The following is a 24,383-nucleotide window of genomic DNA, read 5'->3' on the forward strand; positions in this document are numbered from 1 at the left end:
GACAAGGACCAGTCTTCATCAGACAGGCTTTTCTTTGGAATATAAGGGTTTGAGTAACTGGGATCTTCTGGAGTTACCATTTACAATGAATTTTAACTTATTAATAATTAGAGACTTAATTGCCATTTAGAAATGTTTTCAGTTGGGTATGAGTGGTGATCCTGGGCAAGGGTGGTGGCAAAGTGGAAGTCCACAGTGCAGGAAGGAGCAGTAATGGGGACTAGCATGCTCCCTAGTGTTGGGGAGAGGACAGCAAATGCTGCCACCAATTGCCAGGTGCCTGCTGTGGGCAAAGTCCTGGGTTTGGAGTTCTAGAGATGTTCCTTCAAGCAATCATGAGAACTGTTTGGATGGGTGGTCTTTAGCTATGATGTAAACGAGGCTCAAAGGGCCAGTAAGTGGTGGAGCCAAACCTTCTCTTCTATGGACAGAAAGATCCCAACAGCTGGGCAGAGTGTGGGTTAGAAGAATACCTTGGCATGTTTCCTGGATCCTGGATGCCCAAGTCACACTAGAAAAAAGCTGTCACTGTGTGAACAACCACACGTCCTTCACCAGCCCCTACTTTCTGTGTGAACACTCATTCCTGCCAAGTCAGGATATGGGGAGAGTCTGACCAGGACAAAAGACCAGGTCTTTCTGCAACTAGGGGTTTCTCTACTGTCCTAGGGACACTATCACACTAACTCCATTAAATTTCTCTTGCCTCTTGACAGTGTTGTCAGAAAAGGTTATCAGGTCACTTCTTCTGGAACTAGACAGGTTAGGATCCCCAAATCTGGCCATCATTTACAAATGCACAAAGAATTCATGGGGCGGGGAGTCCCCACTCACATGACAGTAAATAGACTCTTCTAGGGCTTCTACACAAGACTGGGACAGAGTCACTTCCCAGGAGACGTCCAGGTTGTAGATTTGGGCTATGATTCATCCAACTACCCTGGGAGTATCAATTAACTCATAGGGGCAAAGGGAAAGAGAGGGAGAAAGCAATGTGTTCATATGGAAGAATAAATAAATGTATGCTGGATGCCATGACTGCTTTCCTCACTTCTATCTCTCAACAGTGCCTGGCAGATATTGGCTGTAGCACAGGAGTGGGCGTTCTGAGCCCAGATTCTGCCCTGCCCAGACCAAGTTCTGCTTGCAACCAGGGAAGTGCCACAGGCACACAGCACACACTTAGCCTCTCTCCCCAAGACCCTGACAAGAAACAGAAAGCTTTCCTGACGAGCACTACAGGCCTTTTTAGCAGACCACGTTGCCACAGGCTGGCATCATCAGAGAAACTGTTCTCCCCTAATTTATGCTGCATTTTCAAAATGGGCAAAGCCCAGGTTCTCCAAAGATCCCCAGGCTCCAAGAAACCAGAACTCCTCGGTTTATTTCAGGAGAATCAGGCATCATGGTTTCTTCATTCGTGCATGCTGCCGGCCCAGCAACCTGGCTCCCATCCGCTGCTCCAGGCAGCTTCTTGAACTCTGCCTGACCTCTGCCCTCTGATCCCTGACCTGACACCAGAGCCCGGGTCCAACGGGCCGGCCCCGCCTCCAAGATGGCCGCACTCATGTAGGTTGTAGTTACGCTGAGGCTTCTTATTCTGATGATCTAAAGAAAGAGGAGAGCGTGGCTTTGCGGGATGGAGGGATGGGAACTCCCCAGGGAGCACAGCCACAAGGAGACCCGGCGGCGCAAGAGGACGGGGAGAGGAGGCCTCGGAGGCAGCGGACCCGGCTCCACTACGACAGTCTGCGCGGAGGCCGCTTGCCTCCCGCCGCCCGAGACGCCCCCCACCCCCCAAGCCCCAGCCTTTCGTACGACTCGTCGCGGAAAATGGTCGCACTCCCTCGTCGCTTCATCTAACCTCAGAGGGAGCCACGTCAGAACCAGCGTCCCTGAAAGGCGCCATGTTGCCCACTGGCTGTCTTGCCATCCCCCCAGCCCCCTCACCTCCCTCCTGCGCGTGCGCAGCACTTGGGCTCCCAGGGCAACGGGGAGCGGAAGTGTTCTGCTCACCAAGAGGGCGGTGCGAATTGGCGCTGGCTGTTTTACGCCCTCAGACCTCGGGTTCCTGGTAGTTTAGTAAGGGGAGGCGAAATTGGGGACGGGCTGGATGGGGAGGTCGGAGGGGCCGTGGGCCGTGGGTAATGAGCTCGCGCCCCGGGGGTGTTGAGTGTCAGGGCCGTGGGGCGGGGAGGGGACTACGGAGTTTACGAGCGAATGGTTCATTAATTGATTCCTTTAGCAACTGTTTACTTGGTGGTGGTTTAGTCGCTAAGTCCTGTCCGACTCTTGTGACCCCATGGACTGTAGCTCGCCTCTGTCTATGGGAGTTTTCAGGCAAGAATACTGGAGTGGATTGCCATTTCCTTATCCAGGGGAATCTTCCCAACCCAGGAGTCGAATCCGGGTCTTTTGCATTGCAGGCAGATTATTTACCGACTGAGCTATGAGGGAAGCCCAACTGTTTACTTAGTGCGTAGTGAATACCAGACAGCATTGTTGCACGTTAGTCATCACAATAGCCCCATGAGTAGGCACGATGATTCTCTTCATTTTACAGAGAGAAAGCAAGAACAGAAAGGCTCGGGCACGTGACCAAAGTCACACAGTAAACTACGGGGATCCTTGTTATTTTTTTCAGCATACTATTTATGTGTTTCTAACTAACATACCTTGAATTTATCACCTTTATTGCTTACTGTCTCTCCCCTGCTAAGAATATGGCTCCTCAAGATGGGGGAACTCTGTTCATCTAGAACAGGCATAGTAGGCACTCACCTCTGTTATTAACCAAAGAAAAGCAGCAGAGCAGGTGGTCAGCTTCATTCCAGAGCCCAGACTCTTAGGAAGTAAGGCAGTCCCTAGCTCTTTATCTAATGGTGGTGGTAACTGAGCTTACTAATGTCAATTTTTAAAACTAGAGGGAGGCACTGTGCCTTCTAGTGTCAAGGGAAACATTTGGATTTTCCTCAACTTTGCTCCATCATAGACGTTGCTAACTGCATCTCCTGTGTGGTCATTCCCTTTCCAGGGTCAGGGTTCATAACAGCCAACAGCTCACCAGCTTCAGATGCCAGCTGATCTACCATGGGCTTCCTTAGTTAGTCTACAGAAGACCCAGTCTGAGACCTCAAAAGGAGGTGAGTTTGCCTGGTCAAAGGTAGAGACATGGTCCTGAAGGGAAGGTCCTAGCAAAGGTATCTTTGTCTTTGAATCCTTGGGTCCTGCCTCCTTAGTAATAAGACAGCTCATTTGGGAATTCCCTGGTGGTCCAGTGGTTAGGACTCCATGCTTTCACTGCTGAGGGTCCAGGGTTCGATCCTTGGTAAGGGAACTAAGATCCCACAAGCCGAGCAGCCAGACCAAAAAAACAAAAAACCCTAAACCTCAAAAAGATAGCTTCTCTGAGGGGAGTTGGAAGAGAAGCACCAGACCAGACCTCAGGGCAGAGTGGGGAGATCCACAGGACAGACTCAAATGCTCTAGTTAGAGGTAAGTGGCTCACAGTATAGCAGGTTCTAGAAGAACTGAACCTGCAGTGCCCTCTGTCCCTTCCTTCAGCTGAGAGAGAGCAAGACTTCTAGCCACCATCAAGAGCTATGTCATGGTGGTCAGTTGAACCTCTATTGCAGGAGAGAGATGAAAGTTATGGATGGATGGAGGGATGCTGCCCTGCGGTAGTGCTAGCAAGGACATGATCAGGCTGGAAAGATTGACTCCCTACCTCCCAGGACTTTCTCCACTCTTAACACATTTGTGCACACAACATTTGTGCTCCCCTCTTGTGCTGTGGGCTATTTCAGTCAGTCCCATAGTAGGAACAATCCACTTGCCTATAGCAGAAATGTTGAATCTCCTCTGCCCTGACAAAATGACTAAATGTTTTTGGTTTCTGCATGTCTGTGAAATCTCAGAGTAGTCTCTACGTAGCCATCACCTAGCTATGCTACCCCATTTTCATGCTAGTAACTGGGTCTGGAAGCATGACTCACTAAGCTCCATCTTGCTGAACCCTGTGGTTCTGACACTAAGGCAGGGATTGCTAGAGTGGCAGTGGTTAACAAAAGCTCCTTGCTGAAAATTTGTTTTGAAAACTGCCAAATAAGGAAGAGCTTGGCAATCAAATGGCCATGATGGGAAATAAGGAAGTATTAGGGAGGGAACAGGGAGCTGGTGGGCCGGAAGGACCAGGGTGGGGGGGAGCAAGGTCAGTGGTTTCCAGTTCCATGTGGACGTGACCAATGCCAGGCCCTTAACCTCCCTCCATCCCCCTACCTTTCACCCTCCACCCCTTTCCCTTCCGCCCTGCACTCAGCCCTGGTTAGTCTCCTTCCTCCAAACTGCAAGTTGTCCCTGTCTCCAGACTGCTCAGGGTGTGTCACTTCAAGGGCTCAGTGTGATAATTAGGTGATTTGTAATGATTTCTCCTTTTTATTTTACTAGTAATTAATATTGTCAAAAGTGATAAAATGCAAGTAAACAAAAAAGGAAAGGTGAAATCAACCCTCAGAGGTAAGCGGGGTCAACATTTTAATAGACGTTCTTCAGTACATGCATATAGCTTAACAAAGGAGATCCCACCCACCTGCTTTCTGGTAACCTACTTTTAAATATGTTAAGACATGAGAACAGGATTCCATTGCATTTTTAAAGCCCATGTGGTATTTCCCATTTTGTGTGTCTTATTTTTTTTAAACTTGAGTCCCCTTTACTGGAGGTTTAGTTGCTTCCAGATTGTCGAATGGTGGAAACACCTAAAGTTAACATCTTTGCAAATAAATTATGATAAATTCCCAGGCATAGAATTCTTGAGAGAAAGGAAATATCAGGTTGTTAATGGCTTCTGAGTAGAAGTCTTTAAACACAAGTCATACATCTGTCTAGGGAGAGAAAATCAATTCCCATGAGATTGTGCAAAACTCATGGGATCTTAGCCAAGGGAACAGCCTGGAGCTACCAAGCCTTGTGTTCTGATCATCCTCACTGTGGGGCAGGGGTGATTGTTATTAGGTTGGTGATGGTGGTCTCAGGGCTGTGTGCAATGACCTTGACCCTCCTGATTCTGCCTTCCTAGATCTCCATCCTTGGTCTGAGCAGGACTGATGGTCATGTCCCAGGTGAGTTACTAATTTACCCCTACTTTGTTTCCTGTTAATTTGAGGCAGCAATTAGGAAATTATATGGCAACCTTGAAAAAATATCTGTTAGTTCCCTCAGCTCTGGCTGTTTTCTGCTCAACCTGTCATCCACCTCAGGTTTCTCCAGTCCTTCCTCTTTTCACCAAAAAGGAAAAAAAAAAAAAGGAACAAGATAGAGAAGAAAAGACATTTTTGTCTACTTCTTACTCTTGGAACTGTACTTCATATTTTTGCCTTCTCAAAGAAAATTGCTTAAATGCATAAACTTACCTTGCTTTTTCTATTCACTTTCAGTTCACTTTTTGCCTTTTCTTTATGTTTAAAATTGTGAAAGTGTCTCATGTTCTAATATGCATAAAATAAACAGTATCCAAAAGATCCCTATTTCTTCCCCCAGTACCACATTCTTCCTCAGAGATGCCCACTGTTAGCAGTTTGTTGATAAGGTGCTGTAGATGCATTTACTTCAGTTTAATTAACTAAAAATAGAGGTACATGTTGGAGAAGGAAATGGTAACCCACTCTAGTACTCGTGCCTGGAAAATCCCATGGACGGAGGAGCCTGGTAGGCTACAGTCCATGGGGTCTCGAAGAGTCCAACAGGACTGAGCAACTTCACTTTCATTTTTCACTTTCATGAATTGGAGAAGGAAATGGCAATCCACTCCAGTGTTCTTGCCTAGAGAATCTCAGGGATGGGGGAACCTGGTGGGCTGTCATCTGTGGGGTCGCACGGAGTCAGACATGACTGAAACGACTTAGCAGCAGCAGCAGAGGTACATGTAATGTGTATTTTTTCTCAAATGCCATCACACCCCCATACCCATCTTGCTTTTCCCCCTTGATTATATTATGAGTGTTGTTCCCCATCAGTACATAGAAACTGTTTCAGTTCCTCTTTCATGGTATGGATGTCTCATTTAACTATTTCTCTCTTCATGAATATTTGAGTTTTTTTGTTTTATTTTTCTGTTGTAAACAGTGCCTCATGAACCACTTTATATTTATCTGTTGGCCCACTAGTACAGGTATTTATGGAGAGTACACCTGGAAGAATTTTTGAACCAAAGGTATTCACACTTTAAATTTGCTTTCCCAAATCCTGGACTGATTGTACTTTCACAAAATTTTAAATACCAGATAATTTCTGTGTTCAACTCTTCTAGGCTGTTGTTGAAAGGTTAGAAGGAATCCAGTTCATGCTATGATGCCACCTAAATTCGAGGAAGTTACTACAGAAAAGTAAAAAGCGAAAGACCATTTTTATTTAAGAATATGGATGTGGAAATTCTAAAAATGTGTTCTGAATAGAGCATTAATAAATTGAATTGAGCATTTTTTAAAAAGTACTCTGTACCTAAACTAACACTTTGTTCAACAAAAGGTGAAAAATAATTTTCCTTCTCACCCTGTTTCCATATCTCCTTCATATTTCATGCATGCTGCCAGAAATCGTGTGTGCATATTTATTTGTCTCGATGGAAGAATCCCCCTTTCTTTTATTTTCTTCCTTTTCACATATTACAGCACATTCTAGTCCTTTCTGTGGCCATTTCATTTCACTGTGTGTTTGATCAACCTTAGCTTTTCTCACCTCAGCACTTTTGACCTTTGGGTCACATAATGCTATGTTGTGGAGGGGTGCCATGTGCATTGGAGGATATTTAGCAACATATCTGGCCTCTACCCTCTGGGTAGAGGGATGCCAGTGCCCTCCCCCCCCTCCCCCCCGCCTTGTTGTGACAGTGGGCTAAGGAGAAGTGTGTTGTTGCAGGAAACATTGACCTTCAGGGACGTGTTTGTGGACTTCACCAAGGAGGAGTGGCAGCAGCTGGACGCTGCTCAGAAGAACCTCCACAGGGATGTCATGCTGGAGAACTACAGCCACCTGGTCTCCGTTGGTGAGGAACCCGCCACAGGGTGACTGGAACACACCCCCTCGTGTTTCCCTCTCTGGGCTGCTGCAGCTCAGGGGCGTCTGGGCCCTGAATGAGGCAGGCCTCAGGCTCCCGGTCAGGAATGGTCATGCTCTCGCCTTCTCTGTGGATGGTCTGCACTGAGGGCCCACTGGCTAGGCTCACAGGGCAGTCACCAAAGCCAGACCATCCCCACCCTGCAAGAATGGGCCTTGGTTCTGGGATGCTGCAGGTGTTCATAACCAAGTCCTCTGTCATTTCCCCTCAACAGGATACCTTGTGGCCCAGCCACATGGGATCTTCAGGTTGGGACAAGGAGAAGAGGAAGCCAGGATAGCAGCTGGAGAAAGCGTGATGTGGAGCTGTCCAGGTAAGCCCATGCCAGGCCAGCTGGGCCAGACAAGGGGACCTTCACGGCTCAGGGAGATCTTGGCCTCAGTGGCACGTCCAGGAACTTGTCTCAAAAACCCCAGGCTTGGGGACACAACTGAGGGCTGATGGAACAAGCTGCTGTGATAGCTACATGATGCCCCACCTGCCACCCCTCTGCAGCCCCTTATTCTTGGGGTTCAGAAAGAGGCAGCTGCTATTGTTCTCTAGATCCTGTCTCCACCTTCTAGCATCTCCAGTATAGGGAGATGTGCCTAGGTTTGTCTCTTTCCTCTTCCTCCCCCTTTCTGAAAGCTGTTAAACCTTCTCTCTTGGGTATTTACATGTTCATCAGAAGCCAAGCAGATGGAAGGATGATCTTTCCTCTTTATTTGGCATATTGTGGGCCCTTAAAGTCTGAAATGCAGTATCTTTTACCTCAGGGAAATTATCCTGCCTGGTTTATTAGTTTATTGGAGTTGGGATGGACAAAAGAGCTTTGCTTAGTGACCTTCAGCTCTACCAGGCCAGGTACCACTGTGTCCTTGTCTGTTCTCAGTTTGAGGCTAAACAGTGTCAACTTCACACAGATTTCTGTTTGCTTATTTCTCTCAGGCCATTCCAAATCTTACTTGATTCCACCTGTTGTCAGATTCCTCCTCTTATCAATACTTCCCTCCTGCTTAACTCTTTTGTCTTTTGTAGTATCTCTGTCTACTAAAATAAGTAAACCTGAGAGCATATTACTTACACAGTGGCATGCTTCAGTGAGCACTGTCTGCTTTCCTGTTTGTTTGTTTTTGCTCAGGGTCCCTTATGGTGACCAAGGAAGTCTCGAGACATTGCTCTTCGTCTTTTTCTCTCCCACTCTTGGTGGTTACCCTTCACTGCACTCCATGGACCAGCAGCCTGGGCATGGCCTGGGCTCAGAGTAGAAGTGCAGATTTGGGATCCATTTCAGCTTTACTGAATCTGCATCTGCTTTTCAACAGCTGTTCAGAGATTAGTTTCATGGCTGCAGCTGTAGTCAGACAGGCCCAGCTGATTCCAGGTGACTCTCTAGATGGCTTCCCTAGAGCCCACTCCTGCCTGGCAGGTGCACCCTCTCACTCAGAGCATCCCTGAACCTTCTCCCAGGGACATTTTGACCTACAGTTTACTCTTTATCAATCAATCCCATATCTGCTGCTCCATAGAGATTCATCAGGGTTTCTGGTCTGCTGATGGCCTGCTTTTTCCTTCTTCCAGTGTTTCCAGGAATTGAGTCTCATTCTTATTTCAATATTAATTGTGGAAGGAGGAAGCACAGACTCAAAGGCAGCTTCCACCCTTTGAAGACACATTTCCCATGTTGAGTCTGAGTGTGCAGAACAGTCTGGGATATGAAGTAATTGCAGTGCGTTTGCAGTCACACCTCCAAGGGCAGCTTCTTTTCAAGGTTTCTAATTCCTCTGATGAGCATCTCCAAAGGTCCAGGGAATACCTTCACACCTACATTTCTCTGTTCGCTTTCCCTCCTATGAAAAATAAGGATTTAGTTCAATTAACCTTGATCTTCTGCTCTGCAGGGCTTCACAATGTTCGTTAAATTTTTATTTTTCCTTTCTTTGTTGGCTATCTATGTAACTTTCAGCAACATTGCTAAGCTTCTGTTTTTGCATTCCAGTTGGTAACTTTCTTTAAACTGTAGCCAAAAGCCTGTGGCTTAATTTTCTACCTGGAACACAAACCCCTAGAGGCAAGAGTCCATATCTTATTCTCATTCATCCAGGTGTGGGGCTGTAGAGGCACTAAGTAAGTATTGCTTTGATTGTTTTGGACTGGGGCAGAGGAAGGAGGTTTGTTATTCTTCCATAGCCCAGTGGTGAAGAGCTTGGACTTCGGAGCTCACAGCCTAGATTCAGATTCTAGCTTCTTCACTCACAAGCTGTCACTTTGTACACGTGACTTAGCTGCTCTTTGCCTGTTTGTAGAATGGGGCTAAAGGCTGAACTTACAGGACTGACAGAATTTAATGCGTTGATAAATGTCAAGCACCAAAAAAATGTGCATAGAAATAAAGGAAGTTCTCAATATATGTTATCACTCTTTGTATTATTGTTATTAGCCATATAGAATATTTGTTTAATGTAATGGTTGTCAACCAGAGGTGTATCACTTATGGAGGTCTAGTTATGTGCATTGTCACATTCCAGATAGTTCTGATATCCATGTCTAGTTCAGATTCATTGCTTTAAATGTCTGCTGACAGAAGTTCAAAGGACTGTGAGACTTAGCAAGGCCATCACCCAGGAGCATGGGTCAGATTGGATAGTAAATAAGAGCACATAGCCTCACTACTGGATAGCTTGGTTCTCTTCCCCCATTCCTCCATTCTTCAAGCTACTTCAGGGCTTATATTTTCCTCTGGGCCCTGGATGAAATCTCTGACAGATCTCATAAATTCTCAGATTGTTCAGAGATAATAAAAATCTTCTGTCAGGATCCACAGATCAAGAGTAGCCTCGCTGTCATATTTATTATTTTCAATTTGTTGAGGTTTTCACAGAAAGAACTACCTTTGTTAATTTTCTTTATTGTGTTTTCCATTTTGTTGATTTCTCCTTTTACATTTATTTCCATTTCTACTTCTTTGGGTTTACTTTGCTGTTCTGTATCAGTGTCTTTTTCCCTTCAACATTTTATTATAAAAATTTTCATACAAAACAAGCAAAATAATTATAGTTTGAACATCCATGTAATACCATTTAGATTCTACAATGAATGTTTTGCTGTATTTGCTTTATTGCCTATCTGTGTGCTAATTCCTCTCTTCTTCCATCGGTCTCCCTATTTTTTGTGTGTGGAATGCATTTCAAAGCGAGTTGTGGATATCAGTACACTTCACACCTAAATACTCCCACAGGCATGTCATTAACTAGAATAAAATATTTCTTAGTATTTTTTCTATCCTTAATGCTTAACAGGTATTTTCATAAAAGGAAATGCAAAACTAGCACAATATGATAGTGGGTTGTATGTGGTAATGTTTTAATGTAATTTCCAGATGCATTTTCCATGTACTGTCATGATATATGTAATTCCAGTGTCTTCTTGAAAATGAGGTTTGGGTTATTGAGGTATAATTTATATACCATGAAGTTCACCTCTCTTAAGTGTACAGTTCTATGTATATTGACAAATATATAGTCATTTAAATACCACCACAGTCAAGCTATTGGACATTTTCATTCCCCTAAAACATTCGCTTGTTCCTGTTTACAATTAAACTTCTCCCCTACTCTCACATCTGATCTTGTTTCTTCTAGTTTTGTTTTTTTCTAGAATGTTATATAAATGAATCTTATAGTATATAGCCTTATGCATCTTGCTTCTTTCATTTACCTTAATGCTTTTTAGGTTCATCTGTGTTGTGACATGTTTCAACAGTCTGTTCCTTTCTGTAGTCAAATGATACTCCATTTGCTTACCATAGACCAAGATATGCACTTTTGAATTTTTTCTTATTTTTGGTTATTATGAAAGAAGCTGGTATGAACACACTCATGTTTAGGCATTTGTGTGGGAATGTATTTTCATATTTTTGGGGTAAATAGAGTGGGATTGCTTGGTCATGTGGTAAGTGTATGTTTAACTTCACAAGACATTACCAAACTGTTTTACAGTGTAACTGTACCATTTTGGATGCCTACCAGCAACATATAAAAGTACTAGTGTTTTGCTCTCTTGACAGCACTTGGTATTATTAGTATTGTTAGTCTTTCTAGAAGCTGTGTAAGAGTAGCTCATTGTACAATGAATTTGCATTTCTTCAATAACTGATATTCAGCATCTTTTCATGTTCTTTTGTTTGCCATCTATATATCTTTGGTGAACTATTTCTTGTAATCTTTTGCCATTTTTGTTATTATTAAATTGTGAGAGTTCTTTATATATTCTGGATGCAAGCCCTCTATCACTATGTGTTTTCCAAGTCTTTACTCCCATGCTGTGGCTTGTTTTTATCTTAACAGTGTCTTTCCCAAAAAAGACATTTTTAATTTTGATAAAGTGCAATTTATCAAATTTTTCTTCTACGGTTCATGCTGTTATACCCTGTATAACAATTCTCTAACACAAGGTAACAGAGATTTTCTCATATTTTTATTTCAGAGGATTTATAATGTTAGCTCTTATATTTATCAGGCTTTCCTGATTGCCTAGTTGGTAAAGAATCCACCTGCAATGCAGGAGACCCCGGTTCAATTCCTGGGTCAGGAAGATCTGCTGGAAAAGGGATAGGCTACCCAATCCAGTGTTCTTGGGCTTCCTTTGTGGCTTAGTTGGTAAAGAATCCGCCTGCAATGCAGGAGACCTGGGTTTGATCCCTGGGTTGGGAAGATCCCCTGGAGAAGGGAAAGGCTACCTACTCCAGTATTCTGGGCTAGAGAATTCCATGGACTGTATAGTCCATGAGGTCACAAAGAGTTGGACACGACTGAGTGACTTTCACTTTCACTTATATTTAGGCCCATGGCCAATAATGAGATGAATATTTTTACCTGGTATGAGTTAAGGGTCATTGTTTTCCTTTTTTTTTTTTTGGCATATGCATATTTAATTGTTCAAGCAGCATTTTTTAGAAGACTGTGTCTTCTCCATTGACTTACCTTGGTACCCTTATCAAAAACAGTTGAGCACATATGCATTGATCTGTCTGCCAACATGGCAGACAGGTATCAGGTACAGGTATCAGGTACATGGCATCAGGTACAGTGAATCTTCCAACTTTGTTCTTTTCATAATGTTTTGGTCCTTGATATTTTCATATAAATTTAAAAATTGGCAGCTTGCCAATTTCTGCATGAAAGCCTACAGGGATTTTGTTTGGGATTACTTTGAGTCTGTGGATCATTGAAATACTAAGAATATTGAGTCTTCCAATTCATAAACATAGTGTATCTCTCAATTTATTTAGGTCTATAAAAATTTATCTCAGTATCTCAGTAATATTTGGTAGTGCATAGGTCTTGCATAGGGAATACAACTGCAATTTAATATTTCATTTTAAACACACCTATTTGCTTTTTGTCAGTATCTCCTTTGTGTGTTTTTTTTTAATTTAGTGGTTGCTCTAGCAATTAAGAGATACATACTTTATTAACCCTTTCACCACATATAGTTATATTTTAAGACTTCAAGTCATATGTAGAAAGTTTATAGCAATATAGGTCACTTCCCTCCCCTCTTTTATCTTATGCTATAGGTTTCAAATGTATCCACAACTGTCATACATATTTTAAAGAATTCAAAAGGAGAAAAATAGCCTGTATGTTTTTTTTTTTTTTGCACCCCCATGGACTGTAGCCCACCAGGCTCCTCTGTCCATGGGATTTCCCAGGCAAGAATACTGGAGTGGGTTGCCATTTCCTTCTTCAGGGGATCTTCCCAACCCAGGGATTGAACCTGTATCTTCTGCAAGTCTCCTGTATTGCAGGTGGATTATTTACTGCTGAGCTACCAGAGAAGCTCATTCTGTATATTTACCCAAATGTTTTTGTTGTGGTGGTTGTTAATTAATTTTAATTAGAGGTTATAGTTACTTTACAATATTTTAGTGTTTTTTTCCGTACACTCACATGAATCAGCCATGGGTGTACATGTGTCCTCCATATCCTAAACTGTCTTCCCACCTCCCTCCCCATCCCATCCCTCAGGATCGTCCCAGTGGACCGGCCCTGAGTGCCCTGTCTCATGCATCGAACCTGGACTGGCGATTTATTTCACATATGGTAATAACACATGTTTCAATGCTGTCTCTCAAATCCCACCCTTGCCTTCTCCCACACTCCAAAAGTCTGTTCACATGAATCAGCCATGGGTGTACATGTGTCCTCCATATCCTAAACTGTCTTCCCACCTCCCTCCCCATCCCATCCCTCAGGATCGTCCCAGTGGACCGGCCCTGAGTGCCCTGTCTCATGCATCAAACCTGGACTGGTGATTTATTTCACATATGGTAATAACACATGTTTCAATGCTGTCTCTCAAATCCCACCCTTGCCTTCTCCCACACTCCAAAAGTCTGTTCTTTACATTTGTGTCTCTTTTGCTGTCTCGCATATAGGGTCATTGTTACCATCTTTCTAAATTCCATATATATGTGTTAATATACTGTATTGGTGTTTTTCTTTCTGACTTACTTCACTCTGTATAATAGTCTCCAGTTTCATCCACCTCATTAGAACTGATTCAAATAAATTCTTTTTAATAGCTGAGTAATACTCCATTGTGTATATGTACCATAGCTTTCTTATCCATTCAGCTGCTGATGGACATCTAGGTTGCTTCCATGTCGTAGCTATTGTAAACAGTGCTGCAGTGAACATTGGGGGACATATGTCTCTTTCAATTCTGGTTTCCTCAGTGTGTATGCCCATCAGTGGGATTTCTGGGTCATGTGGAAAATTCTGAAAGAGATGGGAATACCAGACCACCTGACCTGCCTCTTGAGAAACCTATATGCAGGTCAGGAAGCAACAGTTAGAACTGGACATGGAACAACAGACTGGTTCCAAATAGGAGAAGGAGTACGTCAAGGTTGTATATTGTCACCCTGCTTATTTAACTTCTATGCAGAGTACATTATGAGAAATGCTGGGCTGGAAGAAGCACAAGCTGGAATCAAGATTTCCGGGAGAAATATCAATGACCTCAGATATGCAGATGACACCACCCTTATGGCAGAAAGTGAAGAGGAACTAAAAAGCCTCTTGATGAAAGTGAAAGAGGAGAGTGAAAAAGTTGGCTTAAAGCTCAACATTCAGAAAACGAAGATCATGGCATCTGATCCCATCACTTCATGGGAAATAGATGGGGAAACTAGAAACAGTGTCAGACTTTATTTTTTTGGGCTCCAAAATCACTGCAGATGGTGATTGCAGCCATGAAATTAAAAGACGCTTACTCCTTGGAAGGAAAGTTATGACCAACCTAGATAGCATATTCAAAAGCAGAGACATTACTTTGCCAACAAAGGTCCTTCTAGTCAAGGCTATGGTTTTTCCAGTGGTCATGTATGGATGTGAAATTTGGACTGTGAAGAAAGCTGAGTGCTGAAGAATTGATGCTTTTGAACTGTGGTGTTGGAGAAGACTCTTGAGACTCCCTTGGACTGCAAGGAGATCCAACCAATCCATTCTAAAGGAGATCAGTCCTGGGATTTCTTTGGAAGGAATGATGCTAAATCTGAAACTCCAGTACTTTGTCCACCTCATGAGAAGAGTTGACTCATTGGAAAAGACTCTGATGCTGGGAGGGATTGGGGGCAGGAGGAGAAGGGGACAACAGAGGATGAGATGGCTGGATGGCGTCACTGACTCAATGGACAGGAGTTTGGGTGAACTCCGGGAGTTGGTGATGGACAGGGAGGCCTGGCGTGCTGCGGTTCATGGGGTTGCAAAGAGTCAGACATGACTGAGTGACTGAACTGAACTGAACCGAACTGATGGCCATTCTATTTCCAGTTTTTTTAAGGAGTATCCACACTGTTCTCCATAGTGGCTGTACTAGTTTGCATTCCCACCAACAGTATAAGAGGGTTCCTTTTTCTCTGCACCCTCTCCAGCATTTATTGTTTGTAGACTTTTTGATAGCAGCCATTCTGACCAGGGTGAGATGGTACCTCACTGTGGTTTTGATTTGCATTTCTCTGATAATGAGTGACGTTGAGCATCTTTTCATGTGTTTATTAGCCATCTGTATGTCTTCTTTGGAGAAATGTCTGTTTGGTTCTTTGGCCCATTTTTTTATTGTTACTCAGATATTTTATCATTTCTGTTGGTCTTCCCATCCACCCTGCAGAAGATCCTGTTTCATTTCTCTTAGAATAAATCTGATGACAAAATCTCTTTGCTTCAGTGTAGAATTCTGGGTTGACATTTTTTTGCCTTTAGTAATTTTAAGAAGTTCCAGTATCATCTGACCTTCATTGTTTCTGATGAGAACATCAGAGTCATTTGAATAATTGATTCATATGCAGTGTGCTTTTTTTTTAACTGACTACATTCAAGATATTTTCTTTTAACTTTGCTTTCCAGATATTTGACTGTAATATTCCTGGGTGTTTCTGTGAGTTTATGTTGTTTCTGCTATGCTGAGCATCTCGAATGTGTCATTTTATGTCTTTTTCCAAATTTGGGACTTTTTTGGCCATTATTTCTTCAGACCTTTTCTTCTGCACTAGTCTCATTTCCTTGGAGGACTCCAGTGATGTGAATGTTGGACCTTTTGATACTGTCCCATGGATACCTGATGCTGTATTTCTTTCTTTTATTTTTCTCAGTCTTTTTATCTCTGTTCCTCATATTTGCAGGTTGGACCATTTCTCTCAGTTTCATTGACTCTTGCCTCTCTCGTCTCCATTCTGCTGCTTAATTCACCACAGGTGTTGGTTGTCTTTCTGCTTTCAGATACTATCTTTTCTAGTTCTAAAATTTCCATTTTTAATAGTTTTTTTTATCTCAGTTGAGAACTTCTGTTTATACATTCACTTCAAGTGTGTCTGCCTCATAGAGCTGTTTCCATAGCTGTTTAAAATGTCTTTGGTATTTCCAGCATCTGGCAGCTGTTGGTTATCTTTTCTCTTGAGAATTGGTCACATTTTGCTAGTTGTTTGTTATGTTGAATGATTTTGGATTCTATCCTAGATAGTGGTGATTGTTTTGTTGCTTTTAATCTTTATTTATCACTTAATAAACCTAGTTAGACTCATATCACTGGTTTTGTGTTGTCCTCTGTGGGTACTGATTCTAATCGATATGGTGTGCAAAGGCTTTGCTTTGTGTATGCACCATTCAGGGGTTAATTTGAGACTTGAATGATGGTTTAAGTCTTTGTGCAGTTTTCAGAACCTTTGCTGGCCTGCTTCATGGTTGTCTCCATGCATTTGTCACTCAGGTGTTAGTCTCAGACTGAGCTGTGGTTGAAGTATTACTTTCGTTCAGTTCTTAAAGCTTTGGTGTGAGGCTTTTGCTTGGATGAGCTCAGGACTTCTGGAGGTTTATATACCATTGGGACAGAGTCTTGTGAAAAAAGAATGAGGACTAAAAAGAAACACCCTGGTATACGGGCTGCTTCTTCACTTGACTCACCTTCAGAGTCTGCCTGCTTTATTTTGCTTTTAACTTGTCAGAATCCTGCATAGCTACTTTACATATTTTGTCCAGAGTTCTTAGTTGCAATGATCAGTAGGAGAGGGGCTATAGTAGACATACTCCATTGTGCCCAGAAATGGAAACCTTAGTTTCATTCATTCTTGCTTTTATCTTTATTATTTCTATCCTCCTGGTAGTTTGAATTTAATTTTCTCTTTTCCTAGTTTCATAAGGTAGAAGCTTAGATAATTCATTTGATAGCTTCCCTGTCTAATATAAGTATTGTGAATGCTATGACTGCCTCTAAGAACTGATTTAGCTGTTTCAGCCTCTCTGTATTATACCACAGTATATAAGAAACATACAAGAAACTGCATGTATTTAAAATGTATAATTTGATAAGTTTTGACATGTAAACACCCAAGAATGTATCACCAGAATCAAGATAGTGAAGTCATAGAATGAGCTGGGAAGTATTCCCTTCCCTCTTTAGTTCTTTTGGAGAATTTATATGAAATTGGTATTATTTCTTCCTTAAATGTTTGATAGAATTCCCCAGTGAAGTCATTTGTGCCTGGAGTTTTCTTTATAGGAAGGCATTAAACTACAGTGTCAATTTCTTTAATAGATACTGGATTATTCAGATTATTTCTTCATGAACAAACTTTGGTAACTTGTGTCTTTCAAGGAGTTTGTCCATTTCACCTAAGTTGGCAAATTGATTGGCATAAAGTTGTGCATAGTTATTTCCTTATTATGCTTTTAATTTCTGAGGGTCTGTGGTAGTCGCATTTTAGTTTTAAAATAGTAGGCATGTGTAGAAGTGAAAACTATGAACTTCATTTAAAGGGAAATCTCTCCCCCCACTGAAGCTTTTAGTACCAAAGGAAGCATGCTCAGCTTTTTCTTTCTTTACTCTACTCTCCCCACCCCTGGCCCCTGCCACTCGCTGAATCACCAACTGGGCCATCTCTGGCTCCTTGGGTGAAGCAAGTGAAGAAGGAGGGAGTTAGAACAAAAATAGTTTGCCCTAACTTATAAAGATATAATCTGATATTGACACCCTCTGCATGTGGCAGATTCTGGAGACCGATTTCTTTCTGTCCCTGATATGTTTTGGGCTTCCCAAGTGGCACCAGTGGTAAAGAACCCACCTGCCAATGCAGGAGACATAAGAGACACAGGTTCAGTCCCTGGGTCGGGAAGATCCCCTGGAGGAGGAAATGGCACCCCTATGGCAGCCCCCTCCAGTATTCTTGCTTGGAGAATCCCCATGGGCAGAGGAAACTGGTGGGCTTCAGTCCATAGGGTCACAAAGAGTTGGACATGACTGAGCACACACAAACTGGTATGTTTATGGTTTCTTTGGAGATGCCCCAGCTAGGGCCCTTGATTGCAGTTCCCTCAATATAGGTGGTGCCTCTTTTCCAGCAAATTATTTAATATATCTCCTTCTTGTCCTCACAAAACAGCACCATCGTAGACATCCAGTCTCTCTTTTCTAAGGTCACCTTGATGCTAGGAGAAAGCCCCCTCTCCAAAGTAACCCAACCCTGTTTCTATCCAGAGGGTCCACATCTGGCTTGTGGAATGTATGTCTGTGTGATGGGGCCTTGATCTCTTCATCATCTCCCCCGACCACCCAATGCAACCTTTTTTCTGTGGCCACAGACTACCACAACCTGCCTGTCACGTGTAGAATTTTCTAGCCACAAACCAGGTGCCAAGTCCCATGTGTCCCCCAGACTCTAGTGGACATATATCAAGCAGGTTGTCTCCTTGAAGTTATCCTTACTAGATTAGGGCTGGGGCAAAAGTACTCCTCCTGCCCCTATTGTGTGAGAGAGAAAATGCCACCGCTTTCCAACAGCTCTGTCTGAAGACGGTTTCTTCCTCAGCTTCTTAAACCTTAATACTACTTAATACCTACTTTTATTTTTTTTAACTCCTACTTGTAAGGTGTCTTACTGCAGAGGGACTCCAAGTGGTTTAGACCTACTCCTTTAAGTCCTGTAAAGGTCTCGACTGCAAAAGCACTTGGTAGTATTTTATTACCAGCCTTTGAAATTAGTAGGGTTTTTTTTTTTTAATGTTTTATTTTCTTGTAGTGTACCTACATCTTATATTTTGTACCTTCATTTATTAGATTTTGGGAGTCCTCTTTGGTTTTAGTCCTCTATGTCTACTTTGTAGATTTCATCAACTGTGGTCTATTTTAGGTCTGTACTTTGATTTAGAATGGCATTGATTGTATTTTATTTCATTTTACATTAGTTTGAAGTAAATTATTTAATTTTGGGGAAAAAAAAAAAGATTCACTCTCTTAGCAACTTTCAAATACACAATACAGTATTATTAGCTACAGTTGGGCTTCCCATGTGGCTCAGTGGTAAAGAATCTTCCTTCCAGTGCAGGAGACGCAAGAGATGTTTGATCCCTGGGTTCGGAAGATCCCCAGAGGAAGAAATGACAACTTACTCCAGTTTTCTTGCCTGGAAAATTCCATAAACAGGAGGAGCCTGGCAGCTAGAATCCATGTGATCGCAAAGACTTGGACATGACTGAGCGACCAAGCATACACACACAGCTATAGTCACCATGCTGTTACTACTTCTGCAGTGTTTATTTAGAAAGCCCCAGGCTGGAATCAAACTAAGAAAAAATGTCACTGCTGTTTCCCAATTTACAGTGGAGCTGCCTCCTCACCCCTCCCCCCAAGTTAGTATCACCTTAATCCATGTGTACAGATCATTGTTGAATCTTGAGATGTGGGCAAGAGAAGTGGAAAAATAAAGGGCTCTACCAATGGTTTTTTCAAAGCAGATGGCCTGCAAAGAGCTGTACTGATATCATGTTAAGCCAGTTCCTTCAGAGCATAGATTGCAACTGGGTGGCAGATGTAGTTTCTGAAATATGTGAAACTTTGGGTTTTGAACAGGAAGCATCAATGTAAAAATGCAAAGCTCTGTAACCTTATGCAGCCAAACTGATGATACAGACAATGCATGATTTAGACCAGTGCTGCCCAAGAGAACTTTCTACAATGATAGCACTGTTCTCTCTATATAGAACTGTAGTATAGGCACACTCCTTGGGCTTCCCAGGTGGCGCTAGTGGTAAAGAACCCTTCTGCCAATTCAGGAGACGTAAGAGATGCGGGTTTGATTCCTGGGTCAGGAAGATTCCCTGGAGGAGGGCATGGCAACCCGCTCCAGTATTCTTGCCTGGAGAATCCTGTGGACAGAGGAGCCTGGTGGGCCATGACTAACAAAAGAGTCAGACACAACTGGAGCAACTTAGCACGCATGCATACAGGGGCACACTCTACATTTTGGTAATCTGTTAAGTACGAATTTGTATCTTACTGTAATTTTTGTTTCCCTGATTACAAGTCAAGGTATTTATCATTTCATATTTGGTGTGGACTGGATTTCCTCTTCTGTGGCTTACTTGTTTATATCGTTTATTTGTGTTTTTGTTGGGGGTATTTGTCTTTTTCAGATCTATACAGATTCTTTATATAGTCCCAATTCTGATTTTGTGTATAGTCAATATCTTTTTAAAAAATTTTTATTGGAGAGTATAGTTGATTTACAATGTTGTGTTAGTTTCAGAGGTATAACTGAATCAGTTACACACACACATATGTCCACTCTTTTTAGTTAGTATTCTTTCTTCATCTTGGTTATTGTTGGTGTTTTTTGAGTAGAGGTTTTCTTTGTAATGTAATTTCTTTGTAATTGATTGATTTTTTAGTTTGTACTTTTTGTGTAATTTCATGTAACTTTTCTCTGACTGAGCTCATAAAAATGTAATTTTCTTCCCCAAATTTCATATTTTGCATTTTACTTTCTTAAAATCTGCCTCAGTCAGTTCAGTCACTCAGTCATGTCTGACTCTTTGCGACCCCATGAACTGCAGCATGCCAGGCTTCCCTGTCCATCACCAACTCCTGGAGTTTACTCAAACTCATGTCCATTGAGTCAGTGATGCTATTCAACCTTCTCATCCTTTGTCATCCCCTTCTCCTCCTGCCTTCAATCTTTCCCAGCATCAGGGTCTTTTCCAGTGAGTCAGTTCTGTGCATCAGGTGGCCAAAGTATTGGAATTTCAGCTTCAGCATCAGTCCTTTCAATGAATATTCAGGACTGATTTCCTTTAGGATGGACTGGTTTAATCTCCTTGCAGTCCAAGGGACTTTCAAGAGTCTTCTCCAACACCAGAGTTCAAAAGCATCGATTCTTTGGCACTCAGATTTCTTTATAGTCCAACTTTCACATCCATTCACGACTACTGGAAAAACCATAGCTTTGATTAGATGGACCTTTGTTGGCAAAGTAATGTCTGTGCTTTTTAATATGCTGTCTAGGTTGGTCATAGCTTTTCTTCCAAGGAGCGAGCATCTTTTAATTTCATGGCTGCAGTCACCATCTGCAGTGATTTTGGAGCCCCCCAAAATAAAGTCTCTCACTGTTTCTGTTGTTTCCCCATCTATTTGTCATGAAGTGATGGGACCAGAAACTATGATCTTAGTTTTCTGAATGTTGAGCTTTAAGCCAACTTTTTCACTCTCCTCTTTCACTTTCATCAAGAGGCTCTTTAGTTCTTCTTTGCTTTCTGCCATATATATAGGCATATATAAAATCTGCCTAGACTTTACATAATTCATGAAGAAGGGAACTATTAGTTGTTCTTTTTTCCCCATGTGGACATCCACTTGTACCATGCCACATACTAAACCCTTTCAATGGTGGTGTGGGATACCCCTTCAACTAGAGGTCAAGTTCCATATCTGTGCGGGGCTTTTCCAAGGCTCTCTATTTTGTTCCATTAGTCTGTTTGTCCCTTTGCCATTTGCATGTTTTTCTAACTTAAAATGAATATGTAAAGCACTTTAAAGTGCCTAAGTGAATGCTATTACATGTCAACTGTTATTCTTACTGTTCTTGATGTTGTTAATAGCTGGTAGGATGATTCTCCTTATCTCTTTGGACTCTTTGGTCTTCAAATAGGAATCTAAGGATTAGTTTGTCAAGTTCCATGGAAAACTATTGGAGATTTCAATTGCAATTGACCTGTGTTTGGAGATGAGTTGGAAGTATGTTGGGGTTTGGTATCTTTACTCTATTGAATTTTACCATCAGTGAACTCTTATTCAACCTGTCCTTTCTGCCATTTAGTAATATTTTGAACTTGTCTTCAGGAAATGCTTGCACATCTTTTGTTACACTTATTCCTAGATACCTCCTAGCTATTATTGCAATTGTGATTAGGATTTTTTTTCATAGTATGGTTCCTAATTGGTTAATACTAATGTATGACAATGCATTGGTATTTATACATTCAATTTGTGTACAGAAACCTGTCTGAATGCTTTTATTAATACTAATAGCTTTTAGATTCTCTTGGTCTTCTATGTAAACAATTATCTTCTTAAAAGCAATTTTGGATTTCCAGTTATCACTTCAGTTCAGTCGCTCAGTTGTGTCTGACTCCTTGCGACCCCATGGACTGCAGCACACTAGGCTCCCTGTCCATCACCAGCTCCCGGAGCTTGCCTAAACTCATGTCCATCGAGTCAGTGATACCATCCGACCATCTCATCGTCTGTCATCCCCTTCTCCTCCTGCCTTCAATCTTTCCCAGCGTCAGGGTCTTTTCCAATTATACATTTTCTTTTTCATTTCCCATTCTGTTAGTCAGGGCCTGTAATACAGTGTCTAATAGATATAATGATAGTGAATTCCTTATTTGTTTCTGATTCTAATGCAAGTATTGGTGAGGACAATGATAGAAATGTAATGATAGTCAATGTGTAAGCGTGTGCTGTGTCCCACAAATGCAGTACTCTGTCTGCTTTATATACGTTATAGAGTTTAATCCTCCAAATGATCTTGTAAAGGAAACTGGTTATTATTTTATAGATGAGAAACTGAGGCACAGAGAGAATGTGATTTCTAAAACGTTCATCATTAAGTATATTTGCTGTGGTTTTTTGAAAAAATACCTTTCATCAAAAGCTTTTATGTCCCTGGTTTACTAAGACATTTAAAAAAAAATCATGAATGTGTGGTATTTTCTTGAATGCTTATTTTCTGCATCTATTAAGAAGATACTTTTTTCTCCTTTAATCTATTAATGTGGTAGATTATATTAACATTTTTTCAATGTTGTACTGTTCTTGCATTCCTGTGCTAAACTCTTAATTAGTTTTAAAGCATTTTTAATTGATTGAATTCAGTTTAGTCATGTTTAAGAGTTTTCCATTAGTGTTCAGAGTGAGACAGATCTTAGATTTTCTTTTCGTGTACTGTTCTCTTATTCTGGTATCCAAGGTTATCCTCACTGCATAAAAAAGACTGTACTTTTTGCTTTTTTTTCTAGTTTCTGAAATTATATTGACTGAACTATACCTGTTCTTAAGAGTTTGATAGCAGTCATCTACAACAGCATCTGGATAGGAAGCCTTTTTTAGGGGAAGACTTTCAAGTACAGAGTAAGATTTATAGTTTTTTAAAAGCAATTCCTGATTTATTCATGTTTTCTCTATCTTCTATCAGTTCTGGTAATTTTTTAAGATAATCATGTTTCATCTGAGACTTCAGATTACTGACCTAGGGTAGTATTCTCTTTTGAGTAAAAAAGCTTTAATTTTTATCAAATTAAATCATGTCCATGGTTTAAAGAATAAAATAAATGTGATAAAACTATAATGAATGTCAAGGGCATAATAGTGTACTTGGTCTTAGCTAACAAGCTGAGAAACAGGGCATGACAAATATAAAATTCAGGATAGTGATTATCTGAGAAGAAAGAGAATGAAATGAGCACATGAAGAACTTCAAAGGTAAAAATAATTTTTTTAATGAGTGGTGGATATGCAGATAATTTTTGATATCTCTGTTCTTTATAATTTACATATTTCTTATGAAAATTATTTAAAACTTTATGCTATGGAAGATGAAGATTTAGCTCACTTCATTGTTTTTGCCATTCATACACACACACACACAAAGACTTCTTTTTTGAATATCAAGTTTTTTTCTTTTTTTTGAAGTATAGTTGATTTATAATACTGTGTTAATTTCAGGTATACAACACAGTGATTTGATATTTTTATAGATTATACTCCATTTAAAGTTATTCTAAAATATTGGCTATATTCCATGTCTGGTTTTTATTTTATACCTAGTAATTTTTATCTTTTTAAAAATATTTATTTGGCTGAGCCAAGTCTTAGTTGCAGCATTCGGGATCTTTAGTTGTGGCATGTGAACTCTTAGTTGCGGCATGTGGGACCTAGTTCCCTGATCAGGGATCAAACTCAGGCCACCTGCATTGGAAGCACATAGTCTTAGCCACTGGACCACGAGGGAAGTCCCAGTTTTTATCTCTTAATCCCCTTCTCCTGTTTTGCCCCTCCCCTTTCCCTCTCCCAATTGGTAACAGCTAAATTGTTCTCAGTATCTGTAAGTCTGTTTCTCTTTTGGTACATTTAATTGTTTTATTTTTTAGATTCCACATACAAGCGAAAACATACAGTATTTGTCTTTCTCTGACTTATTTCACTAAGCAAGACTCAATGGACATTAGTTTGAGCAAACTTCAGGAAATAGTGAAGAACAGGGAAGCCTGGAGTACTGCAGTCCATGGGGTTGCAGAGAGTCAGACATAACTTAGCAACTGAACAAATATACCCTCCAGGTCTATCCATGTTCTTACAGAGGGCAGAATCGCATTCCTTTTTATGGTTAAGTAATATTCCATTGCATGTATGTGTTTGTGTATGTGTGTGTCTTCGTTATCCATACATCTGTTGATGA

The 24,383-nt window shown here is 41.4% G+C and overlaps 1 protein-coding gene across 12 annotated transcripts in view; it reads left to right on the forward strand.

The window, feature by feature from the left end:
- Positions 1–1,513: 1,513 nt before the first annotated feature.
- Positions 1,514–24,383, forward strand: part of ZNF674 (zinc finger protein 674) — a 35,383-nt gene continuing 12,513 nt past the window's right edge. The window contains exons 1-7 of one of the 12 annotated variants that reach the window (XM_025275834.2): positions 1,514–1,569; positions 3,035–3,143; positions 4,447–4,515; positions 5,078–5,120; positions 6,170–6,211; positions 6,916–7,042; positions 7,329–7,427. In XM_025275834.2, the coding sequence (XP_025131619.1) occupies positions 5,106–5,120; positions 6,170–6,211; positions 6,916–7,042; positions 7,329–7,427 (283 nt within the window). In that variant the 5' untranslated portion in view covers positions 1,514–1,569; positions 3,035–3,143; positions 4,447–4,515; positions 5,078–5,105. The other 11 variants (XM_025275836.2, XM_025275829.2, XM_025275833.2 and 8 more) reach the window with 11 other exon arrangements.

The sequence above is a fragment of the Bubalus bubalis genome, chromosome X (assembly GCF_019923935.1).
Source record: "Bubalus bubalis isolate 160015118507 breed Murrah chromosome X, NDDB_SH_1, whole genome shotgun sequence".
In the NCBI taxonomy this organism is placed as follows: Eukaryota; Metazoa; Chordata; class Mammalia; order Artiodactyla; family Bovidae; genus Bubalus; species Bubalus bubalis.